The 27541-nt window shown below is 42.1% G+C and overlaps 1 protein-coding gene across 3 annotated transcripts in view; it reads right to left on the bottom strand.

The window, feature by feature from the left end:
- LOC126418639 (short-chain dehydrogenase/reductase family 9C member 7-like) overlaps positions 1 to 27541 on the bottom strand; it is a 173546-nt gene that overhangs the window by 126108 nt on the left and 19897 nt on the right. For all 3 annotated transcript variants that reach the window (XM_050085495.1, XM_050085514.1, XM_050085504.1), the window contains exon 2: positions 1265 to 1428. In XM_050085495.1, coding sequence (XP_049941452.1) covers positions 1265 to 1428 — 164 coding nt within the window. The remainder of the gene's footprint in view (positions 1 to 1264; positions 1429 to 27541) is intronic.

Genomic DNA, 27541 nt, shown 5'->3' with positions numbered 1-27541 from the left:
ATCTCAAAAGTGTCATCGGCAATGTGGTACTGACATTTGAAGAACTGGCCACTGTTTTAATTCAGATAGAAGCATGCTTGTATTCAAGGCCATTGTGTCTTCTCTCTGGAGACCTCGATTCGCCTGCCACTCTCACTCCTGGTCATTTCCTAATTGGCCAGCCCCTGTGTGCTCATCCCAAACCCTCTGTCCTTGACGTTCCTGCCAACAGGTTGCACAGATGGCAACTTGTACAGCGGTTGCATCAGTCCTTTTGGAAGAGGTGGTGCACACAGCAACGTAGGAAATTGGCATCGGAAGGAGCGTGGAAACCCCAGATCGGCGATCATGTGCTGGTCAAGGAGGATAACTTGCCTCCCTTAGTGTGGAGGCTGGGTGTCATTGACCAGCTGTTCCCTGGTCCTGATAAGTGTGTGCTTGTGGTGAGAGTGAGAACTGCTAATGGGCATATTAAGATGCCTAAGCACTGAATCAGTTAAGGGTTCCCTGAGATCTGTGTAATGGTACATGATACAGGCCCACTAGCAAATACATAAGATCAGCTTGAGAAGCTGTGGATGTTTCCTTGTGGAATGACTGCCGTTAGTACTGATTTTCATGCAGTATGATATTAATACTTTGTTGTTTTGTGTCCTACATGTTAGTACCCATAGTGTTTCACATACAGTGTGACAGTGGTGTTTGGTGGTGTCGGCATCCCAAATGTTTTATGTGCATTGATATTGTGTCTAGTTATATCTTTATTGGTTTCATTGTTTTGGTTTTGTTGTTTGTTAAAATTATGGTTACTTGTAAAATGAGAAAACTCGTTTTAGAGTGGGAGTATGTTTGGACTCTGTAACTCACTCCAAGTGCCATCTAGTGGCAGCTTCCAAACTGGGCAGGCCAGGCTGTCCAGTATAGTCTGCTCCCTGTTGGGAGATCTTGCAACCTACATGCAGAAGTGGATCTCCCAGGTATTTTATGTGCACAGGTAAGATTAGCCGCCATTGTAACAGCCGGGCAGGTAGCTTCGAGACCGCGTAGCGGATGGGCGTACATGTCTCCCTGCTAAGCCAGGAGCCGCAGTTGGAACACTGTCTGTGCATGTTGTAATGTTTATTCTAATAAACACCTATACCATATAATTTGTTCTGTCCAATTATTGTGAGTGGAAATAAGGGAAGGTCAGTGAGTCCTCTTGCATTATACACTCAAACTCCAATGTATCACCACGGGAGGAAGAGCCTGTGCATACAGAGCTGTAAGCTGTGAGGTGACTCACCCGTGATGAGCACGACCCGCTGGTGCAGGCGGTCGACCAGACGCAGAGGGTGGAAGAGGTCGAGGGCGATGGTGAGTAGCCAGGCGGCAAGCCCCAGCAGCGCGGCGGCGCCCACCAGCTGGCAAGACCACGACCAGCACCACCATGCCAACCCGCATGCCTCGCTGCAACATGTGACGGTGTCAGCCAGCCTCCTGTTTGGCTTGCAGGCCTACATTCAGTATTCAGACAACCTCTAATGGGGTTTGTTGATTGTGCCCTTCTCACCCCCACTACACTTCTTACGAAACTCTTCCCAGTGTCTCTTCCTATGTCGTGATACACTGCTAGCCACTGAAACTCCAACATCACAAAGGACAGCAAGGAATAAAATTTTATTTACTGTGTCTGTGCAATAAGATCTGCTTGCTGTTTATTTTATTTGGCATTAACTTGAGCCTCCACTGGTATTATACACTGCGAGAAAAAAATGCACCCTCTGAAGGACAAGGTCATTTTATTGATAATTGATGTGCAGGTAGTTCATCATTGTAGAAGAAGATGATAACAAATTCAGACCAAATGAAACACATATATCACAGTAAAGGTTGCCCGAACAGTTTCATCAACATCCCCCCTCTACCCTCTGGCGGCAAAGTATGTGTGTATTCTCACATACAAATGACCAATAAGATGCCGAATGGTATCCCATGACTATCTCAAGCATCATGCACCTTTTGTTGCAGTTCAACAATGGTTCTTCCAGGCTGTTGAGATCGAGTAACCACTCACTTCATCACATGTTATACGTGTTTGATTGATGAGACATATGGTGCTCATGTGGGCCAGGCCAAATGTTTTACCCCATGAAGAGAGCACTGCATCATAGCAGCTGTATGTGGGCAGGTGTTGTCATGCTGTATAGGCACATTACATTCCTGTCAAAGAAATGGCAGCAGCACGTGGATAACAACCTGTTCAATGTTGCAAACACTGTTTCACACACCCTCAAAAACACCAAATGAGACCACTGGTTGTAGGTGATGATGGCCCCCACCCCATGAATTTCAGGATGGATGGTGGGACCTTTGTATCACGGGCAAATGCAATTCAGATTGTGCCATTCACCACATCTATACTGTACACTGTATGGCTATCACTCACATACAGACAAGACCTACTCACATCATTGAAGAAGAGGGACTGCACTTTCCAGTCAACTCTATCACAAAATCAGAGTAGTCTCGCTTGGTGGTGTCATGGTGTCAGTGGTAGCCTGGCTGGAGGATAGTTAGTTAGTTAGTTTCATGTTCTGTCGATCATTTTGCATGATATATCGTAATGAGGTGGAATGAGTCATTTTACATTCATATAGCAAATTTATGTATATATTGAGTACATGCTGAACATTAATAAGTTTATTTTACTTTATTTTTTTAAATGTAGAGGTGTGAATTTGTAATCCTTACCCACAACCTTCTACACATTAAAATAACAGAAATTCTTCTAAAAATATAAGGAGCTTTCGAGGGGAAACTTCTTCAGCTTTTTTTTTTCAAATTTTGCTTCACTATCTGTCAGATACTTTGTATCATCGGCTAACTGACAAAAATTTTTTGTTGCAACATGGGGCACCCTTTTTTGTGTGAAGGATAACCTTAACGTGGAGTACTGAATGTCTGTTTCCTTCCAGTGTCTTAATTATGTACAACATTGTTCCTTTTGCACTGTAATGAATTATTTACAACATACTTCATGGGAAATATACTGTGAAGCAGTAGCCAGAATGCCCAAGTCCTTAAACGGATGTCTACAACATGATTGTGGGTGAATACCATGTATTATTCTCACAGCACTTTTTTGAGCAATGAAGACTTTCATTCTTAAAGATGAGTTACCCCAGAACTTTATTCCATATGAGATCGTTGAATGAAATTATACAAAATATGTCAACCTACTGATTTGTCTCTCCCCAAGGTTTGCTATGATTCTAAATGTGGCTGTACTTAGTTGTTTTAGAAGTTCGAAAATGCGCTTTATCCCGTTACACCTCTCATGAGTATGTACAACTAAGAATTCTGAAGTTTCGACGTTACTTATTATTTCCTCACCATGTGTTAGACATACCATTGCTGTAGTATCCCTAGATGTGCATAACTGAACATGTTGTCTCTTTATAAAATTAAGAGTCAGACCATTCGCAGAAAACCAGTCAATGATACTTTTAAGAACACTGTTTACCATTTCTTCCGCTACTGCATATAGGCTAGGATTGATTGTTATACTAGTATCATCTGCGAAATGAACCAATACCGCTTGTTGTATATTAGATGGAAGATCATATACGGATATGAGGAACAATATTGAGCCTTGGGGAACCCCAGGTACGAGTTCTCCCCAGTCAGAATTACGTCCCCAGACAATACTGGTTGAATTACTAAGTACAAATTTCTGTATTCTTTTGGTTAGGTATGACATTATCCATTGGTTGGCTATTCCGTAAATTCCATAAAATTTTAACTTTTTAAGAGAACACTGTGATTCACATAGTTAATTGCAGGTAGCAGAAAATACCAGCCAGCGCCATTTTATTATTTAATGCTTCTAAAATCTCGTGAGTGAAATTATAAATGGCAGTCTCAGTGGAGTAACTCTTCTGAAAGCCAAACTGTGATTTTATGAGGCCATTAGTGTTGCTAATGTGAGAAACTATTCTAGAGTAGACCATCTTCTCAAATATTTTGGAAAATTATGTGAGCAGTGCAGCGGGCCTGTAGTTATTGACATCTCTGTTATTACTTTTCTTGAAGAGATGTTTAACTATGGTATTTTTCAGTCTCTGTGGAAAAATTCCTTGAGTTAGTGATGCATTACATATTTAAGATGAGACCTGGCTTGTTGTATGGGACTGATCTATAGTGCTTTATTGGAAACACAATCAAAACCAAATGAGCATTTATTTTTCTGAGAATGTGTAATTTTCTTAATTTGAAAAGAAGTTGGTGATACATTCGTATGATTGAATTTTATGAGAGTTACCTTTTCATCATACTGCTTTCAGTCTTATCTTGAATTTTTCGTCCTTATGCTGTCTACTCTATATTTAAGAAATGATTTTTAAATATATTTGCTACCTGTGATTCATCATTTATAGTATTTCCATTCGCTTCAAGAGCAATGTTATCTTGTTCTGAGGCTGGTTGTCCTGTGTTTCGTTTCATGTGTTCCATATAGCCTTAAGTCTGTTGTCGAAACTACTGATTTGTTGCATAGTGTGCATGTTCCTTGATTTTTTAATAAATTCTCTTAGTAATTTTGAGTAGTTTGTATAGTAGTGCAGCATTTCTACTTGTTCTCGCCAGTGGATATATTTCCGTTTTCCAAGACACTTTAATTCTTCTAGTAATATACGTTTTTTGTTACATCTCTATTTAATGTCCTTTTTCAAATAACGATCTGAATTCATCATTTCATCCCACGTCATTTCTTGTAAACTATCCTTAAAAACTTTTGTCCTGTAGCCTCTAATTATTCTAACTGATTTCCACAGAGTAATATCCATAGTGTAAGGCAATATGTTATTTATCCTAACTAAATCTGCATCATGGTCAGAGAGAGCATGTGCTACTGGGTGAGCAGTTGCTGTATTGCTTTGAATTTCACCGAGGAAAACATTATCAATTAGATTCCTACTGTCTGTATCTACCAGTGTTGGAAAGGTAATTACTGAGATAAAATTATAAGATCCAATTAAGGTTTCCAGATCGCTCTTCGTATCAGAATCCTTTAGCAAATCTACACTGTAGTCACCACAGACTATTAACTGCTTGCTGCTGCCTGACAGATAGCATAGTATGGAATCCAGATTAATCATAAAACGCTCAAAATTTCCCAGTGGGGATCTGTATGCAGGTACAATTAAAAGTGAACTATTTTTCAGTCTCTGTTCACAAGTGCAGACATGTATGTGCTGATCACTAGAAAATCTACTGGTCTCAACGTTCCTGAACATGTGTTCTGTCTCAATATATGTAACAACTCCTGCTTTTCCGATATTAGTTCTACATGAGTAAGCTGCTAAAGTGTAATCTTGTATACCTAACTTATGCAACCTTGTGTGGTTATACGGTGCTCACATAGGAAAAGGATGTGTATCTTTTCAGTGCTTTCTAAATTTCCCAAACAGACAAGAAGCTTTTCTACCTTACTACTAAGTTCTCTAATATTTTAATTAAATAAGGTAACGTTACTTTTTTGTAGGGCTCTTCTGCTATTTTCAGGGGACTGATGACCTCAGAAGTTAAGTCCCTTAGTGCTAAGAGCCATTTTGTTATTTTCACTTTTTTGGAAATAGGGTGTCTGAATCCTGATTCTAACCCAAAAAGGTGCGTCTCTGACACCAGTAAACACAGGGATCTTGCTTTGTGTGATGGTGGTCCTCCTGTATACTGTCTGCAATAAGCTCAACCAACCTATCATTCTCTCCCCTGTTCATGTGTAGGCTGTATCTAGTATACCGCCATCTCCCATCTGTAGCAACAGGCGCTGCACTCGTACGAGATTTCGTTCCTTTCATCAGCTGCCCGCTCAACTCAGTGTTCGTGCGGCTCACTGCAGTGTTAGCCCAGCACTGGTCGTCACACCGCAGGACGTCCACAAGACACAAGACTCACATTTGTGTGTGTGGTTTCTTCTCCTGTTTCATCCAGCTCACCCCTAATGCTTCTAATATTGTTCTTACCCAGGCTTTTCCCTGCTTCTCCGGTTACAACAATCTGATCCTCTCTCCCAAGCCCTTCACACAAATTCCGTATGTCCTCAGTCACCTGGCTTGACTACACAATACTTGTGACCTGGTACCCTGTTCCTAATTTGTTCTGTACCACCTGGCCTGCTCTCTTCTAATGGCTACTGCCTAGCAGCAAGACTGTTTTCTTCCTATTCTCCTTTGTTACAGACCTACACTGAGTTTCTTTGGTAGAAGTCTGCTTCACTCTACTGTGACCTAGAGTTGGATGAGGCTCTTTCACTCCTACTTCAGGTCAAACTTATTCGATACTTATAGATCAAACACGTGATCTTAGTCCTGCTGCTAGCAGCTGGTTCCCAGTGGTAACTGATGACACAACAGGTGTAACATGTTTCCGGATTTCGTCCCTGGATGATGTTCGGTGGGTCACCACTGCTAGCATAATACGTCGATCTTGATATGCACTTGTACTTCGTGACGTACAGAACCAGGCCTGCCAGCCGCTGTGGCCGAGCGGTTATAAGCGCTTCAGTCTGGAACCGCGTGACCGCTACGGTCGCAGGTTCGAAACCTGCCTCGGGTATGGATGTGTGTGATGTTCTTAGGTTAGGTAGGTTTAAGTAGTTCTAAGTTCTAAGGGACTGATGACCTCAGATATTAAGTCCCATAGTGGTCAGAGCCATTTGAACCATTTGAAGAACTTGGCCTATGAGCCCGGGAATGTTCCACAGACCACTGCTGTAAGCAGCGACGCGCCACCGGTACAGTGATGCTTAATCTTCCAAGACGGCGCTGCATTGTTTTTGCCCAGAGTGAAGATGACAACGCTATTGCCCAGAGTGAAGGTTGCAACACTGACTCACTGAGGCAGCAATGCTCTGCAGTCGATCACGGCATCCATCTCATGTTGTTTGTGAACAGAGTAAACATGTAAGATTTTTTAAAGTCTTTCTTTGTTGTTTATGAAGATAAAATATCAGCCCCAACATACTTATGAAACCGTGGACCTGCGTCCTGGACGACAAAATAGGCTGCAAGATACATCCACTAGAGCTACGGATTGCGGAGTTAACACTGCCGGAAAAAATGCATCACCCTCAACGACTGTGTTCAATGGCACCAGGGCATAGTATGTGCATACAGAGGGTTCTAGTGTTAGTGATCATCAGTTACGGTCATCGGCACAGGCCCAATATGTGCTGCAATCCTTCAATACGCCCATCCTGCATCCTGCAGGCCCATAATACGGCGCCATTGAAATGGGAGTACTTTTTCGTCTGTGGGGCATGGTTGTACCCTATAATCAATGTTCCAAAGAGTGCTTATCTCTAAACTCAGCACAGTTACTGGCTGCAGAGTCAAAACAGAGGGTACACAGACAGTCCTCCTGAATGGAATCCAGTTGCTGATGACCGTGACAAATGATCACTAGCACTACAACCCCTCCGTATGCTCATACTATACACTGGTGCCAATGAACGCAGTTGTTGAGGGTGATCCATTTTTTCTGGCAGTGTTAAGTACGAAATCCTCAGCTCTCTTGGGTGTTCCTTGCACCCTATTTTGTCGTCCAAGATGCAGGTCCACGGCTTCATATGTATGTTCGAATTGATATTTTAGCTTTATAAAGAATGAAGGAACACTTTGAATAATCGTACGTATTTGCTCTGTTCACAAACAACATGAGATGGATGCGCTGAACGACTGCAGAGGCTTGCTGCCTCGGTAGTCAGTGTTGACATTTCACTCTATGAAACAGTGTTGCCATCTTCACTCTAAGGAAAAACAATGCAGCGTCATCTTGAAAGCTTACGCATAACTGTCGTGTGTTACAGCATCTGCTAGGATGACTACAACAACCTCTCAAGCAAGTGCTACTGCAAACGAGAAAGAGTCTCTTCACCTAACGCTGCTGCTTTTATTCTAGTGATTAGTGACATCAAAACATCAATTACATGGCGTCAGACAAGCCCTACATCATAATTACGACGTGTCTTATTATTCAAATTAAATATCATGTAGATTTAAGTAATTTAGTTCATGAATGAGAAAAGTTAATTGATACACAAGTTCTTAAAAAGATTTTTTACAAGATCTTATAGTTTTTGCTAAAGCCTGTTATAGTTTTTGTTCTCTTTGTACACATCATAATGCGGTATATTTACGCCTTTGGCGCATAACACACGTTTACTCTCTTCAATGAGTTCGTGCAATTTGTTGTTAACACATATTTTATGACGAAACCCATATCCTGTTGTTACATGCCTCTGCTTCGTACAATGTCTGGTCTACCTGTCATCCACCAAAGCTGGTGTGTTATAGAACTGTAGGTGATCTTATTTCGGCCCACAATGTTAGCCATTTCCTGATGTGGTCCTGTGGTTGGGTGGTTGATTTGGGGGAGAGGACCAGACAGCGAGGTCATCGGTCCCATAGAATTGGGGAAGGATGGTTTAAAGGAACCATTCCGTCATTTGCCTCAAGCGATTTAGGAAAATCACGGAAAACCAAAATCAGAATGGCCGGAGCGAGTCTGAACCGTCGTCCTCCCGAATGCGAGTCCAGTGTGCTGACCATTGCACCAACTCACTCGGTCTGGCCCTGTGGAAGGTAGCCAGTATTGTAATCTGATGTCCTGTACGAAATAAGCTCTTTTTCATGAGCTCATGTTAATTGGGATGGCGCTGTTTTTCCCATTTATTTAAGTTATTTCGACGATTACAGTGCAGATACTTCAGTGTGTCCAACTGAACATTGGAAATTCGTCAGAAACTGTCGGTTCTGGTCGTATGTAAATTCTTTTTATAATGTTTTTGATTGAACCGGGCTGGTTTGGTCGGAAAGAGCTAAAACATACAAAACAAAGAGCACTATTGAAATATCAAAACGAACATGTAATTAAATGTTATATGATCTACATAGAACGATTCCGTTTGATCAGACGATTACAAAACTGCGATTGGATTCAGTCTTAGCAAAGTATGATGAAAGTTACTGATATATCTGTATTTATATTGTAATTAACAAATTGTAATTGAAATATTGCCTTTTAAGTGAAACTAGTAGTCAGAAGTGAGGTAGTTCGTCATGCTTTTCCCCAGCTGCTTCAAAAGGCTTTTCTAAAAAAAAAGTGTTAAAATTAAGAAGAGCAGTGGTGTCATATCAGATTTTGCTGAAACCCATATTCTCACTTCTCAGATGAGTTAGCAAAGCTGGGGATAATTTCTAAACGAAAAACTAAATGAGAAAACTTTAACCACATGATGAACGCTGATAAAGTAAATATACGTAAAAGGGTAAATTTGAAAAGAAACCCAGATAGTTTCAACCATTTTTGTGTAGTGGCCGAAGTGAATGTTATGCTACACCAGAACCAATTTCTTTTATGTAGAGTTAAGTAATAGTTTACAAAGTATTTTTCTTCTGAAGCACTCGATTTGGCATATAGCAACTGGCCGCACCCATCTCTGATTTATGAAAAGCGGCGAGTTGAATAAAATTGTGTCACAACAGTATAATAGGTAGAATACATTATTTGACTTATTTGTTAATCAGGTGAGAAATTAGTACACAAATTAGCCACCTCCAGCAGTAACTATGACTCTAATTCAGCTGGGCATCGTATCGATCTGAGCCTGGATGACAGGTGCGCCATCCTTCCATCCTCCTTAAGGCTCAGTCGTGGTGGCTGCCGAGTGGTGGTTGGTCAGTCTCTTAGTTACCCATGGCCAGATGTTGCCTGTGGCTGAGACATCTCGAGGAACTACGGTTGGCGCAACTGTGGGACACCATGTGTATGGAAGTAGGACAGAACAGCATGGGCAGCATGGAGCCTTGCTTTATCTTATTGAAAGATAACGCCATAAAGACACGACACTCCCATTTGTCTGGACACATGAGAAATCCGGCTGCAATCCCTGTAACAGGACGTGCGAACCAGAGGTGATCCTTTTGTAGAGCCATTGGCACCTTAGAGAATCATGCCAGATGGCGGGACCGTATGAAGGTGGCAGGTGCAATCCAGCAACGTTCGTAGCTCCTTCGAGATTTCATACACGGCTACATCCACGGTGACGCTCGCAGAAACGCGAGTCGTCTGAAGAGATGACCCACTACTGCGTCCCGAGTGATGTTGCTGGCGCACTACCATCAGCGCGATGGCCTCTGCTGCCGTGTCCAAAGAAGGCCCAACTCTGAGAGTCCGTGGCGCTCCAGTTGTCGTCATCACACTGTGCGTGTTGGTACTTGTCTTGTTGCGAACAAGGTAAGTGTTACAATGTCCATTGTGAAAGTACTTGTCTGGAGTGTAGACTTATATGGAAGTGAAACTTGGGCAATGAATAATACAGACAAGAAGCTTTCAAAATGTGCTAAAGATGAACGCTTTAGATTATGTGGGTCCTTATTGATGCCTAAACTTATAACCCTGTGCAAAGTACGGTAGTACACAACAACAAAACCGACAGTCTAGCTGTGGAAAATTAGGCAATATATACAAGAATGATCGCGATGATATCACCAGGTGTTATATTGGCCAGACTGGTAGCAAATTTAATACCAGACACCGTGGACGCATCGATTTTTATACTAAAAAAATGGTTCAAATGACTCTGAGCACTATGGGACTTAACAGCTGAGGTCATCAGTACCCTAGAACTTAGAACTACTTAAACCTAACTAACCTAAGGACATCACATACATCCATGCACGAGGCAGGATTCGAACCTGCGACCGTGGCGGTCGCTCGGTTCCAGGCTGAAGCGCCTAGAACTACTCGGCCACACAGGCCGGCTTTATACTATACGGTGGTCTAGCGGTTCTAGGCGCGCAGTCCGGAACCGCGCGACTGCTACGGTCGCAGGTTCGAATCCTGCCTCGGGCATGGGTGTGTGCGATGTCCTTAGGTTAGTTAGGTTTAAGTAGTTCTGAGTTCTAGGGGACTGATGACCACAGATGTTAAGTCCCATATGCAGTTGTGACTCACATGGATCACCAAGGACGCTTTTTCTGCTGTTGAAGATAACTTTCCAGTTTTATAGTTTTAAACATGTCTGTATCTCAGCAACCGTATACTAGTTACAATATAGGATTATACAGCCAACCGCCTTCAAATAACAGTTTGGTATACTGACCTAGGTTTCGCCACTTGTACGGAAGTTTTCATCAGAATGAAATATTGAGAAACCGTAAAATTACACTGCGAGAAAATAATGATCAGAATTAAGAGCAGATATGCTCAAGACGAAAAATAAAATATAACACGTTCTTAAGTCTCATGTTGGTTCTAACTAAGTACACGTGCTGTTTTCTATTGGTCTTTATATTAATCCACCCCATTGGAGGAGACGGACGAATAGCGAACAGGTGATGGCTGTGACGTCACACTGTTTCCATGCTGTCCAGAAGCCGGCTGCGGCGTGCCTTTGCTTTGTGTGCTCGCGACCACTACTGCGGCTCTCCGCGTGTCTGCATGGGCCGCCACGGCTCTGCCGCCGCTCCGTAGCCCTGCTATTGCGGGCAGCCAAGACCTCGGAAGCTTGTACCCGTCCTCTCTATTCATGTTGGCGGGTCTTTTGGCTATTTCTATCGCCTCTCTAATCTTTCTTTTGAAAGTGAGAGGCTGTTTCGCCAGGACGCGGGCTTCTTGAAAACAGCTATTTCAGCCAATGACAGATAATAAAGGAAACACCAATAAAGCATACCTTTCACCCCTCCTCCTCCTCCTTTTAGAGCCAATCAAGTAACGACACGGTTTTCTCGTGCAGCTATTTAAGAAACCAAGTGTGTTCATTTAGCAGTTAACGTAAGGCCCTGATGAAGGCTAGCTGCAACGCTGGCCGAAACGTTGGCGCATTTTAAAATCATGACGATGCGGTCTGATACCCTGAAGAATTTTATTGAAGAAGACAACGGCCGCGGAAGCCTACGCTTACATTTACTAGGGCTGTTACAAAAACTGAACACAACATCGACTCTGAAAAAAAAATTTCAACGTCACAACTGCTATAGAAGAAAACGAGCACAGAGCAAACCAACAAACTGAAAAGACACTTAGAGTAGCGTAATAACAAATATTCTGATTTTTTCTATAAAATGCTATAACTGAGGCATACATAGATTTATGTTGGCAATAACCAGATTATGATGTCATTCTTCAGTTAATTAAATCTAAACTCCCACAGTGAGCAAATGTCTTGTTCCGCACGTTTTCAATATTGTAATGACTTCACTTGACTGCTAAACTGTATTGATAATCAATGTTATATACAAGGTGTATAACATACAAATACCGACAAGCCTTGGGACCAGGTTCCTTACGCCAAAACAAGAAAAAAAGTCTAGTAAGCGTGGGGTCTAAAACGCGTATCTTAAGAACTATGAGCTCTTGTTTATCTTCGATAGTGCGTAAAACATCTCTTCTACTGAACGAGTGCCCATAGCTCTTAAGGTATGCATTTTAGAGCCCATGTTTAGTAGACATTTTTTTCTTGCTTTGGTGTAAAGAGCTTGTTTCTAAAGCTTGCTGGCGTGTTTTTGGAACATATACAGGATGTCTCACCTAGAAATTGTCAGGCTCGGTTTCTCTGGTGTTTCGGTAGATATTTGCAATTTTGTTTTGGCAACGTGTAAGTGGTGTCAGCCCGAAAAAGCGTTGCTCACCACGTGTTTCATACGACAACCAGTGTCGACGGAATTTTACGTGCCTCTTCGATACAACGCTCCAAAATTAGTCTAGTCCGATATTCGTTTTATCGACATGAATCAACAGCAACAGTAAAACATGAAGAATAATTAGCAATCCAGCAGCGATTGAGTAGCGCTGCAAGCTTGGCGGTAGCAGTCAGCGCGGGCCAGGGCTGTCTGTTGCTGCTGGTGTACTGGTTATTCTTCGTGTTGCACTGTCCCTGTCTGTTAATATGTAACGGTAGAACGAATATCAGACTAGACTAATCTGGGAGCGCTGTATGGAATGGGCCGTAAAATTACGATTTAAAGATAATTTGGATTGTAATTGGATACAAACCGAGTCTTTCCGTCCACACAGGGCGTCGCATGAAAGACGTGAGAAACGGTTTTGTCTCATATGACTCCAGCTATACAATGCAAAAACGATATTGCAAATATTTGTCGAAGCACCGAAGAAAATACTCCTGACGATTATTAGGAGAGAGACCCTGTATGTGTACCATAAATAGAAAAGGCAGACACAAAACACCGAATGAAACCGAATTGAAACGGTATAAGATAGTTGCTCTGCGGACGTTGCTAAATGGGAATGAGTCATGGTTTTTGAATACGAGAGGAAAAAGACAAAATAAAACCCGAAGAAGTGAAATTTTTAAATCTCCAAAGATCATAAAAGGACAGACAGAATGCAGGAAATTAGCGTAGAAGGACTGTAAAAGAAGAGTTGGAAGAAAATATTACATTGAATGGACACTTGAGTACGAAGTGTCATGAAAGTTTAAAAATTTCAAGTCAAATGGGAAGAGAATACTGAAAGGTCTCTATTGGATTCCTTTCATGTAAATTTCTTAAATCTGTTGTCATTTACGGCATAAATTCCTCTTCTAAATTTACTGTGGTGTTTCTGACTATCTGGGAGGAGACTGAGCAGTGAAACGTGTTACTTTTACACATAAACAAGAACGATCTGTCACACTGTTACACTTTAAAACACAGTTTATATGTAATTCATGTCACACAGTCTCATACGGAACCTACATCTGCTTTCTTTTATATACTGTATATGATAAGATGCTGTCATCCCCCTTCCCTTCTGTGTGAAAGGATGAAGGAGCAAATGTATTTCTAGTTGCATGCTTGATGGTTGCAGACAAGCCTGTCTGCTAGAGAACAGTAGGACCAACGTCGGAAGAGGTAGCTACGCTTTCTAAAAGCAGAGAGGTTTCTATTCTTAGTATGGTCCTGTCCGTCCCTTGTCATGTTGGTATAGGAAGCTGCCCCTCTGGCCACTTCCGTTTGTATCTGTGAGGAAGCACGCTCGGTAGGATCCCAGGTCAGTCTGCCCGCGGCGAGCATCTGAAGTGGTAAGATCTCCGGCTAAGCACGTGTCTGCTAAGTCCGTAGGACAATGGATTTCTTAAGATCAGCCTAACTGAAAATTTAATCACCTTTATTTCAGGTTTAGCTCTAAAATATCTAATGTTATCTTAAATTGCAACGCAGTGTATTTCGAGTGTGAAGTTCAGAATATCTTCCAGTAGTTGCTTTGTCACTACTTTGTGAGTAAAGTGGAACCACGTGTGATCAGTAACTCTAACTAAGATCATCAATCTTAAATGCGAATGTGCGTGAGATTATAACGTCTCGTCTTGACAATATTTTTCAATATAGCAACTTTTCTTTATGTTCAACCCACGTGGGGTGTACTTTGTGAGACCAGTACCACGCGCTTATACAATTGTTTGACTCATCAGGTTAATAGTAAGACGATAGTAACCAGTTCGAGGTTTTTCTTTTGTAAATTGCTTTTCGATCTAATTTATTTTAATTATCAAAATTATTGTGGAGTTACACTCTTTGAGTAAACCAAGTTGAACACGTGAAGCATGTGGTGTAATTATAAAAGTAGCCCTCAGCTATTCTTTTCGGGAAGATTCACAGATAGTATGAATTTAGTATACCAGTGTGTGGTAATTACATGACGGACAGGATTGCGCTACGAACGTAACTTCTTTGGGTGAAAATTGAATCGGTTGGTTGTGGTTAATTTCCTCTTGCATATGTTTCAACGTTCTTCGTGTGTTATTTTATGAATGCAGTGTTGTATGCAGTCTGCCAATCTTGGCTCCATATTTGATGTGTACCGTAAGATTACAAACTCACATTTTCACAATCCTAAATAAGGCACCAGTTAAGTTATGAATCAAGTTTAATATGCTGAAATTTCAATGATCAATGTTAAAATAAATTTCCAAATATAAACTGATTTATTTCTTTTTATTTAAATTATCTTATATATATATATATATATATATATATATACATATATATATATATATATATATATATATATATAATCACCGGTTGTCGTATGACGATTAAAAGGTTATAATTAATGTTAGTCTGGTTGGGAATTTGGTAAGCTAGACTGGATACCTAGTGAAACAGTTGCTCAACAATGTAAGGTTAACTTCCCCAGACAGCTCACAGCTTTTAACCCACTTTTATGGCCTTCAACATCAGCACCGCGTTCAGAACAAATTAATGCAACAAAATTACAATACATATTTACTGCCTGACAAAGAAGTTAGGCATTCAGAAAGGGTGGAGGAAACGGAATGAAACATCACAAATTGAGAGAGCATCTTATGTTATTTTGTTGATAACAAAATCGAGTTAAATTTACAAAGAACTTCGCAATATGAGTCCACTTATCCATATGACGTTTTCTTCCCTTTATGGCTCGGAAGCATGCACTGTTACGGTTGGGAATGTTGTCATAAAGCCCTTATGGCCTCTCCTGAGGGTATTTGGCTCATAACGTAACTCGTCCTTTTACCCCTGAAATTTAGTTGCTCTACACCAGCTTTTCCCAAACTTTTCCTGTGACGGAACACTATGAGAATCCAAGTACAGGGTGATCATAATAAAACCTGTAGAAATAACACCACTGGCTAGAATAACATCAAGTTGCAACAGAATATTATAAGAGAAGGGGGAAAACGTATGGCAGAAGAAAAAATGATGTGAAGATTGATCAATAGAAGGCGCTGAATGTGTCAGAATACGTAAATGAAAACACCTGTCATGCTCACGACCCATTTAAGTTGGTATAAACACGCCAGGTACACGGCTTTTCCTCCTCTCGCGTCTGCGACGTTCGCCATGACTGTCTCAATGCAGGATCGCGCTCTGCTTGGAAAACTGTATTACATGAATGATGACTGTGCACACGTCGCTCTGCAGAATTTCCGGACACTGAAGGTTTTGAAAAAAGGCATTGGTCCGATGACTGCCTTGGGTCTGGAGAAAACGATTCGGAAATTCGAAAAGACGGGTTCTTTTGGTGTGCAACCTGATAGAGGGAGGAAACGAATTGATCCGACGCCAGTGGAAGCAGTGGCCACAGCAGTGCAGGAGGAGACGGGTGGTGGTGTGCAAACGTGTAGTGCCCGGAGAATTGCCCGAACATTGGACATACCCGTGAGCACGTCCTACGAAACATCCTTCTTTGCTATCCATTCAATAAAACCCATGTGCACCAGTTGCATCCTGTTAACCTGCCAGCAAGAGAGACCTTTGCTTTAGAACCTGCACTGTCACTGGTAAGCACTATGAGCGTCTTTTGTGCAACCACGTCACTCCAGCTCTCCAACACGTGCATGTGTGGGTGGGATCCTTTTTATGCAAGATGGCGCACCTCCGCACATTGCAAATCCAGTTACGCAGCTGCTGAAGCGCCTTTTCGGAAATGATAGAATTATCAGCCACCATTTCCCTACAGCCTGAACATGCCGATCACCAGATCTTAATCCGTGTGACTTCTGGCTGTGGGGCTATCTGAAAGACGTTGTGTTCAGTGTTCCGGTTGCAAACTTAGCTGCACTCAAGGCACGCACTGCGCAACACATTCTGAACATGACCCCGGAAACACTTCGATCAGTTGTGGAGCATGCTGTTTCTCTATTTCAACTTGTTGCATAAAACTGTGGACAGCATATTGAACTTGTTTTGCGACTTACACACCGAAATTAATAATTGGATTTGATTTTGATTGTTGCTTTTTATGCGGTTTTTGTCCTCAGGACAGTTAAAAACCGGTTTTTCTCATCCGATGTGAAATGATCTTGCCGTGGTGGATGGGCTAGCTTAACTAACAGTATCGCACCTTGAAAATATCATGTCCAAAATTATCTTTAAAAGTGAAAGAATCTAACCCTCAATTGTTTCCTTTTTAACCAGTGAAAGTATCAAAGATAAAATTGTTCCAAAATAATTATGCAACAAACTTGCATCTGACTGCGTCTGCGAACTTGTTTCGCGCACTCCTCCATTTTGCCAGTAATGAAACATGTAGTTGACTCAGCAATCAAGTTTAAGAGAATAATGTAGTTTGTGCAATGGCATTAAGGTGGTACTGAAAAATTAACTTTTGGCCATGATATTTACTTAATGATATTACATCTTGACTTGAATAATGCCAGTTTTGCAATGGCATAAAATTAGTTATTTGAAATAACTTTGCTCTGATAACTTTAGTTATACCAAAATCGCTTTCAAATCATGAATTGCATATTTACAGGGTGGTCCATTGATCGTGACCGAGCCAAATATCTCACGAAATAAGCGTCAAACGAAAAAACTATAAACAACGAAACTTGTCTAGCTTGAAGGGGGAAACCAGATGGCGCAATGGTTGGCCCCCTAGATGGCGCTGCCATAGGTCAAACGCATATCAACTGCGTTTTTTTAAATAGAAACCCCAATTTCTTATTACATATTCCTGTAGTACGTAAAGAAATGTGAATGTTTTAGTTGGGCCACTTTTTTTGCTTTGTGATGGATGGCGCTGTAATAGTCACGAACATATGGCTCACAATTTTAAACGAACAGTTGGTAACAGGTAGGTTTTTTAATTAAAATACAGAACGTAGGTACGTTTGAACATTTTATTTCGGTTGTTCCAATGTGATACATGTACCTTTGTGAACTTATCATTTATGAGAACGCATGCTGTTACATTGCGATTTCTATCTATAAATAACACATTAATGCAATAAATACTCAAAATGATGTCCGTCAACCTCAATGCATTTGGCAATACGTGTAATAACATTCCTCTCAACAGCGAGTAGTTCGCATTCCGTTATGTTCGCACATGCATTGACAATGCGCTGACGCATGTTGTCAGACGTTGTCGGTGGATCACGATAGCAAATATCCTTCAGCATTCTCCACAGAAAGGAATCCGGGGACGTCAGATCCAGTGAACATGCTTCGACGACCAATCCACCTGTCCTGAAATATGCTATTCAATACAGCTTCAATCGTACGCGAGCTATGTGCCGGACATCCATCATGTTGGAAGTACATCTCCATTCTGTCATGCAATGAAACATCTTGTAGTGACATCGGTAGAACATTACGTCGGATATCAGCATTTATTGCACCATTTACTTTGCCATCGATAAAATGGGGGCCAATTATCCTTCCTCCCATAATGCCGCACCATACATTAACCCACCAAGGTCGCTTATGTTCCACTTGTCACTGCCATCGTGGATTTTCCGTTGCCCAGTAGTGCATGTTATGCCGGTTAACGTTACCGCTGTAAGTGAATAACCCTTCGCGGCTAAATAGAACGCGTGCAAAAAAATCTGTCATCGTCCCGTAATTTCTCTTGTGTCCAGTGGCAGAACTGTACACGACGTTCAAAGTCGTCGCCATGCAATTCCTGGTGCACAGAAATATGGTACGGGGAGCAATCGATGTTGATGTAGCATTCTCAACACCGATGTTTTTGAGATGCCCGATTCTCGTGCAATTTGTCTGCTACTGATGTGCGGATTAGCCGCGACAGCAGCTAAAACACCTACTTCGGCATCATCATTTGTTGCAGGTCGTGGCTGACGTTTCACATGTGGCTGAACACTTCCTGTTCCCTTAAACAACGTAACTATCCGGCGAACGGTCCGGACACTTGGCTGATGTCGTCCAGGATACCGAGCATCATACAAAGCACACGCCCGTTGGGAATTTTGATCAAAACAGCCATACATCAACACGATATCGACCTTTTCCGCAATTGGTAAACGGTCCATATTAACACGATTAATGTATCACGAAGCAAATACCGTCCACACTGGCGGAATGTTACGTGATACCACATATTTATACGTTTGTGACTATTACAGCGCCATCTATCACAAAACGAAAAAGTGGTCCAACTAAAACATTCATATTTCTTTACGTACTACACGAATATGTAATGAAAAATGGGGGTTCCTACTTTAAAAAAAACGCAGTTTATATTCGTTTGACCTATTACAGCGGCATCTAGCGGGCCATCCATTGCGCCATCTGGTTTCCCCCTTGAAGCTAGACGAGTTTCGTTCTTTGTAGTTTTTTCGTTTGACGCTTATTTCGTGACATATTTGGCCCGGTCACTATCAGTGGACCACCCTGTATATTGCATAGAGGCCTCATTTTCTTTACGTGCTTTCATTTGGTGGGTAACTTTACTTTACTACTCATTTTCATATTCAGTACAAGCAGAGGATGTGGATTATGATTCAGGCTGTTAGCTTTAAACACAATGTTGACCTCAGTATATATATATATATATATATAGTTAAAAATTTAAGTCATATACAAATACTACCATTTCAAACATTTTTGCAGCACGAAACACTCTTACAAATAATTTTACAAAACGCTTACTGCGTCAAAACTTGGGCATACAAATCCTAACTCTAAACATTATGTAACAAAAACCATTTTGAAATCATTTTATAGCTTCTCCCATTAACGTGCTAAAGTTTGCTGAGTGTACAACCTGAAAAATGCGAAGCGCGAATCCTACCTTAAAGCTGTCATCACACGTCTGCTTCCTCCGGGCACCTAGCTGCGACTACTGAGGTTTTTACATGCTCGCTCCCAGCTCTCTTAGCCAGCCAGAGTGGCCGTGCGGTTCTAGGCGCTAGAGTCTGGAACCGAGCGACCGCTACCGTCGCAGGTTCGAATCCTGTCTCGGGCATGGATGTGTGTGATGTCCTTAGGTTAGTTAGGTATAACTAGTTCTAAGTTCTAGGCGACTGATGACCTCAGAAGTTAGGTCGCATAGTGCTCAGAGCCATTTTGAACCAGCTCTCTTAACCATCAAAGATCCTCCTACTCAAAAGATATTATACTCATTCCACCTTGTGGTTGTCAACTGCCGACTTTATTTTCTGGATCTACCCTGATCAGAGCTTAGCACGTACCTTTCAACCTGTACACCCATGCACACTGAGTAGTACAGTTTGTTTAACCTCAAACGTACACCGCAGGCATTGTTGTATGACTCATTTGTCGTTTGTAGTCGACAATTATTAAATTATGATGCTTACAGCGCCACCTGTTGCTACTTTTCGTAACTATTTATTTTTCTTCTGCCATACGTTATCCCCCTTCTCCGATAATATTCCGTTGCAATTTGACGTCATTCGGACCAGTGGTGTTATTTTTACAGTGGCTTGAAGATTTAACTTTAATTATAATATACTTTGATCGAACATGATCTTTTTTTTTTGAGGACTAATAAAACTTTTAAAAAATGAGAAAAGCTTGTTTTATTTAGTGGTTATTTCTATTTGAAATAATAATTAAAATACAAATATCATAACACAATTTTTAAAAAATAATTAGTATCTTCAAAATGTTATTAATAGTTTTTCGTGAAGCATTTATTCAAAAATGGTTCAAATGGCTCTGAGCACTATGGGACTAAACGTCTGAGGTCATCAGTCCCCTGTAACTTTGAACTACTTAAACCTAACTAACCTAAGGATATCACACACATCCATGCCCGAGGCAGGATTCGAACCTGCGACTGTATCGATTGCACGGTTCTAGACTGTAGCGCCTAGAAGCGCTCAGCCACTCCGGCCGGTAGCTATTTATTCACTCTCTGCAGAACACCAGTGCTCTGCAGAAAGCAGTTTGAGAAACCCTGCTCTACACGCAGCTGGGAACTGTAGTGCCATCTGCTGAATGTGATGACTGATGTAGAGGACGACATGGTGGTGGCTGCAATTTCATTGTAAATAATATCACGTGTATCGGCATCAATGATGAATGGTGGTGCTCTCATTACAGTCTGTTCAAATGGCTCTGAGGACTATGGGACTTAATATCTGAGGTCAACAGTCCCCTTAAAGTCTGTACAGCGCCAATAAATTAGAGATCCCTTTGTATCTTCAGTGCAGCTGAAAATCATTTTTGAAGATATCTTCCGCCGACATGGCTGAAACGCCAGTCAGTGCAACTAATTTTTCACATATAGGGGTGACCACTTACTGATATACACTGAAGAGCCAAAGAGACTGGTATAGGGCATGTGTATTCAAATACAGAAATATGCAAACAGGCGGAATATGGCGCTGCGGTTGGCAACGCCTATATACGTAAGACAACAAGTGTCCGGTGCGGTTGTTAGATCGGTTACTGCTGTTACAATGGCAGATTGTCAAGATTTAAGTGAGTTTGAACATGATATTATAGTCGGTGCATGAGCGATGGGACATAGCATCTCCAAGGTAGCGATGAAGCGGAGTTTTCCAGTACGACCATTTCACGAGTGTACCGTGAATATCAGGAATCCAGTGAAACATCAAATCTCCGACAACGGTAAAACATACTGCAAGAACGGGACCACCGACGACTGAAGAGAATCGTTCAACGTGACAGTAGTGCAATCCTTCCACAGATTGCTGCAGATTTCATTGTTCGGCCATCCGCAAGTGTCAGCGTGCGAACCAGTCAACGAAACACCGTCGATATGGGCTTTTGGAGCCGAGGGCCAACTCGTGTACCCTTGATGACTACACGACACGAAGCTTTACTCCTCGGTCTGAAACCGCACGACCGCTACGGTCGCAGGTTCAAATCCTGCCTCGAGCATGGATGTGTGTGGTGTCCTTAGGTTAGTTAGGTTTAAGTAGTTCTAAGTTCTAGGGGACTGATGACCTCAGATGTTAAGTCCCATAGTGGTCAGAGCCATTTGAACCAGTTTTTCGCCTCTCCTGGGCCCGTCAACACCGCCATTCAACTGTTAATGACTGGAAACATGTTGTCTGGTCGGACGAGTCTCGATTCAAATTGTATCGAGCGGATGGACGTGTACAGGTATGGAGACAACCTCATGAATCCATGGACCCTGCATGTCAGTAGGGAACTGTTCAAGCTGGTGGAGGCTCTGTAATGGCGTGGGGCGTGTGCAATTGGAGTTATATGGGACCATTAGGGCAATGCGACACCCCACACATCCAGAATTGGTACAGAGTGGCTCCAGGAAAACTCTTCTGAGTTTAAACACTTCCGCTGTCCACCAAACTCCCCAGACATGAACATTATTGAGTATATCCAGGATGCCTTACAAAGTGCCATTCTGAAGAGATCTCCACCGCCTCGTACTCTTACGGATTTATGCACAGTCCTGCAAGATTCATGATGTCAGTTGCCTCCAGCAGTACTTCATACGTTAGTTGTGTCCATGCCAATGCGTGTTGCGGCACTTCTGAGGGCTCTCGAGGGCCCTACACGATATTAGGCAGGTGTACCAGTTCCTTTGGCTCTTAAATGCACTACCACGCGTGGAAAGATTGCGTGTGTGTGTGTGTGTGTGTGTGTGTGTGTGTGTGTGTGTGTGTGTGTGTGTGTGTGTGTGTGTGTAACTGGCGATTAAATGTGGAAACTGTATTTCATACCAGAATCCAAGCAGCAGAGCATGGTGTGGAAACATCAGGGTTCGCCTGTGACAAAAAAGTTCCATTCACCGCCAGCTGTTCTGAAAGTGATGTTAACAGCCTTCCGGGATAGCTGTGGACCGCTTCTGTCGGATTTCATTCCTTAAGCTGTAACCAACGCCAACAGCTGTTGTTCCACACTGTGACATCTGAGGACTGCCATCAAGCGAAGGCATCGAGGGATTCTCGGCGTGAGGAAGGTGATTCTGCTCCGCGAAAATGCGAGACCACGTGTTGCAATCAGAACTGCCGAAAATCTCCGGGCATTTCACTGGGAGATTCCGGACCATGTACCATGCGGTGCAGACATCGCCCTAGTGACTTCCAGGTTTTCGGGCCGCTCTGTAGAAATTCTGGACATGTGGGGTGTCGCATTGTCCTGCTGGAATTGCCCAAGTCCGTCGGAATGCACAATGGAGATGAATGGATGTAGGTGATCAGACAGGATGGTTACGTACTTGGCACCTGTCAGAGTCGCATCTAGACGTATCAGGCAACATATTTCCAGACATCACAGTCCAACGTCGTTGTTGAGGGACCCAGGCGGAGCGTGAAGTTTGTGTCTTGCAGTCATCAAGGGTACATGAATGGTCTTTGGCTCTGAAAGCATATATGGATGATGTTTCGTTAAATGGTTCGCACGCTGACACTTGTTGATGACCCTGCATTGAAATCTGCCTCAATTTGCGAAGGGTTTCACTTCTGTCACGTTGAACGAATCTCCTCAGTTGTCGTTGGTCCCATTTTTGCAGCATCTTTCTCCAGCCGCAGAGATGTCGGAGATTTGATGTATCCGGATTCCTGATATTCACCGTACACTCGTGAAATGGTCGTACGTGAAAATCCCCACTTCATAGCTACCCCGGAGATGCTGTGTGCCATCACTCGTGCGCCGACTATCACACCACGTTCAGACTCACTTAAATCTGCCATTGTAGTAGCAGTAACCGATCTAAAAACTGCAACAGGCACTTATTGTCTTATAGAGGCGTTACCGGCTGCCGCGCCGTATTCTGCCTGTTTACATATCTCTGTATTTGAATATGCATGCCTATGCCAGTTTCTTTGGCGCTTCAGTGTATAGTGTAAACCACAACAATCTAACATATGTAGTCGTAAATTAGCTTTAAATTAATTTTCTTTATTAAGTTGTTCGTGGTTTCAGAAACCGTATAGAAAAGGAGAACAGCTATAATGGAAAGTACAGAAAGCCACAGAAACCAATGCATGTGTTAAAAATTAATGTAAAAAGTTTCTGTTTAAAGTTCCTGAATACTTCGCTTAAAAACTGAAATTCTGTGTGTACAGTCATTAAAATGAAAGTTTTTTCTGCTGTCTAAGAGAAAACGATTAAAAACATCTCATTGATGAAACTGAGACCTCAGCGGAACTTGTATGGGTAGAAAAGAAAGAAAAACTGGGATTTCTCAAGGCATAACTTATCCAAAAACCAGTTTATTTGTAAACAAATATTGACACAGAAGTGAACTTCAACCACACGATGAAAAGATTCTATAGGCAAGCTAATAAGACGGAAGAAATAAAATTGTCAGACAACAGAGGAGAGAAAAAAATTAAAGAATTAAAAATGGCGGTGAAATTGGAAATTTAAACAGTTAAGGAAAGTCAGAGAAATCATAGTCTGGACTTTGAGGAAATGTTCGGAACAAGGGAAACAGGAGTAATGAGGAAACAAAATCGGTAGAAGAATACATCAGAAAAGTAACAATAAAATAAAGTCCTTGATAGTGAAGCAAGAAACGGTAATATAGGAAATCAGAGAAAAACAAGTAAAACAGCACGGAACGATACTGAAGACAGCAGACAATGTAGAGACCCAGAGAAGGTAAATCCGCAGAAGCAAATGAAGGTCACATCACGCCTAGCGCAGATAGAATAGAAAGAAGACACCGTTAGCCAGACGGTAGCAGAAGCAAAAGGAGGCCACAAGACTCGTAGGAGACACCGCTAGCAAAGTAGTACAAGAAGTATGATGGACGATAGAAAAAGACGTAGAACGAGCAGTAAATAGTATGTTACGTCTGGAAGGAGGTTCGGTTGGCAGGTAAATACGTAGAAGCAAATCAAGGTCACGAGCGTAGATAGAATAGAAAGCAGACGCCACTAGCCAAGTAGTGCGAAAAATACAGCAGGCGGTAGCAGAAGCAAAAGGAGGTCACAACATGCGTATAGCAGTTGGAACAGAAAGTAGACACCGATAGCAAAGTAGTACAAGAAGTACGACAGACGATGGGAAAACGCGTAGAACGAGCAGGAGGTTCGGCTGGCAGTCATCCGCAGAAATGCTTCAAATGACATATACACAAAATGAAAAAATTAGACTTTGTCGCTTTTATCTGCATTTTGCACGAGTTGTTACTAAAAGTAGGGGACGAGAGGACAAAAACTGCTTTATCGTCAACAAAATATACAACAGGAGTACAGGTCTGGAAAAAGATCGTTTGACTTACTCTGAGCCTGCCGCTGTAGCCGAGCGGTTCTAAACGTTTCAGTCTGGAAACACGCGGCTGCTGCGTTCGCAGGTTCGAATCCTGCCTCGGGCATGGATGTGTGTGATGTATTTAGGTCAGTTAGATTTAAGTAGTTCTAAGTCTACGGGACTGATGACCTCAGATCTACATCTACATCTACATGATTACTCTGCAATTCACATTTAAGTGCTTGGCAGAGGGTTCATCGAACCACAATCATACTGTCTCTCTACCATTCCACTCCCGATCAGCGCGCGGGAAAAGCGAACACCTAAACCTTTCTGTTCTACCTCTGATTTCTCTTATTTCATTTTGATGATCATTCCTACCTATGTAGATTGGGCTCAACAAAATATTTTTGCATTCGGAAGAGAAAGTTGGTGACTGAAATTTCGTAAATAGATCTCGCCGCGACGAAAAACGTCTTTCCTTTAATGACTTCCATCCCAAATCGCTTATCATATTTGCCACATTCTCTCCCCTATTATGTCATAATACAAAACGAGCTGCCCTTTTTTGCACCCTTTCGATGTCCTCCGTCAATCCCACCTGGTAAGGATCCCACACCGCGCAGCAGTATTCTAACAGAGGACGAATGAGTGTAGTGTAAGCTGTCTCTTTAGTGGACTTGTTGCTTCTTCTAAGTGTCCTCCCAATGAAACGCAACCTTTGGGTTGCCTTCCCCACAACATTATCCATGTGGTCTCTCCAACTGAAGTTGTTTGTAATTTTAACACCCAGGTACTTAGTTGAATTGGCAGCCTTGAGAATTGTACTATTTATCGGGTAATCGAATTCCAACGGATTTGTTTTGGAACTCATGTGGATCTCCTCACACTTTCCGTTGTTTAGCGTCAACTGCCACCTGCCACACCATACAGCAATCTTTTCTAAATCGCTTTGCAACTGATACTGGTCTTCGGATGACCTTACTAGACGGTAAATTACAGCATCATCTGCGAACAACCTAAGAGAACTGCTCAGATTGCCACCCAGGTCATTTATATAGATCAGGAACAGCAGAGGTCCCAGGACGCTTCCCTGGGGAATACCTGATATCACTTCAGTTTTACTCGATGATTTGCCGTCTATTACTACGAACTGCGACCTTCCTGACAGGAAATCACGAATCCAGTCGCACAACTGAGACGATACCCCGTAGGCGCGCCGCTTTATTAGAAGTCGCTTGTGAGGAACGGTGTCAAAAGCTTTCCGGAAATCTAGAAATACGGAATCAACTTGAGATCCCCTGTCGATAGCGGCCATTACTTCGTGCGAATAAAGAGCTAGCTGCGTTGCAAAAGAACGATGTTTTCTGAAACCATGCTGATTACGTTTCAATAGATCGTTCCCTTCGAGGTGATTCATAATGTTTGAATACAGTATATGCTCCAAAACCCTACTGCAAACCGACGTCAATGATATAGGTCTGTAGTTCGATGGATTATTCCTAAAACCCTTCTTAAACACTGGTGCGACCTGCGCAATTTTCCAATCTGTAGGTACAGATCTATCGGCGAGCGAGCGGTTGTATATGATTGCTAAGTAGGGAGCTATTGTATCAGCGTATTCTGAAAGGAATCTAATCGGTATACAATCTGGACCTGAAGACTTGCCCGTATCAAGCGATTTGAGTTGCTTCGCAACCCCTAAGGTATCTACTTCTAAGAAACTCATGCTAGCAGCTGTTCGTGTTTCAAATTCTGGAATATTCCATTCGCCTTCCCTGGTGAAGGAATTTCGGAAAACTGCGTTCAATAACTCCGCTTTAGCGGCACAGTCGTCGGTAAGAGTACCATCGGTACTGCGCAGCGAAGGTATTGACTGCGTCTTGCCACTTGTGTACTTTACATACGACCAGAATTTCTTCGGATTTTCTACCAAATTTCGAGATAATGTTTTGTTGTGGAACCTATTAAAGGCATCTCGCATTGAAGTCCGTGCCAAATTTCACGCGTCTGTAAATTTTAGCCAATCTTCGGGATTTCGCGTTCTTCTGAACTTTGCATGCTTTTTCCGTTGCCTCTGCAACAGCGTTCGGACCTGTTTTGTGTACCATGGGGAATCAGTTCCATCTCTTACCAGTTTATGAGGTATGAATCTCTCAATTGCTGTTGCTACTATATCTTTGAATTTGAGCCACATCTCGTCTACATTTGCGTAGTCAGTTCGGAAGGAATGGAGATTGTCTCTTAGGAAGGCTTCTAGTGACACTTTATCCGCTTTTTTAAATAAAATTATTTTGCGTTTGTTTCTGGTGGGTTTAGAAGAAACGGTATCGAGTCTAGCTACAACGACCTTGTGATCACTAATCCCTGTATCCGTCATGATGCTCTCTGTTAGCTCTGGATTGTTTGTGGCTAAGAGGTCAAGTGTGTTTTCGCAACCATTTACAATTCGCGTGGGTTCGTGGACTAAATGCTCGAAATAATTTTCGGAGAAAGCATTCAGGACAATCTCGGAAGATGTTTTCTGCCTACCACCGGTTTTGAACAAGTATTTTTGCCAACATATCGAGGGAAGGTTGAATTCCCCACCAACTATAACCGTATGAGTGGGGTATTTATTTGTTACGAGTCTCAAA

The sequence above is a fragment of the Schistocerca serialis genome, chromosome 1 (genome assembly GCF_023864345.2).
Source record: "Schistocerca serialis cubense isolate TAMUIC-IGC-003099 chromosome 1, iqSchSeri2.2, whole genome shotgun sequence".
NCBI lineage: Eukaryota > Metazoa > Arthropoda > Insecta > Orthoptera > Acrididae > Schistocerca > Schistocerca serialis.
Note: the sequence above shows the minus strand (reverse complement) of the source record. Positions and strands in the feature narration are given on the sequence as shown.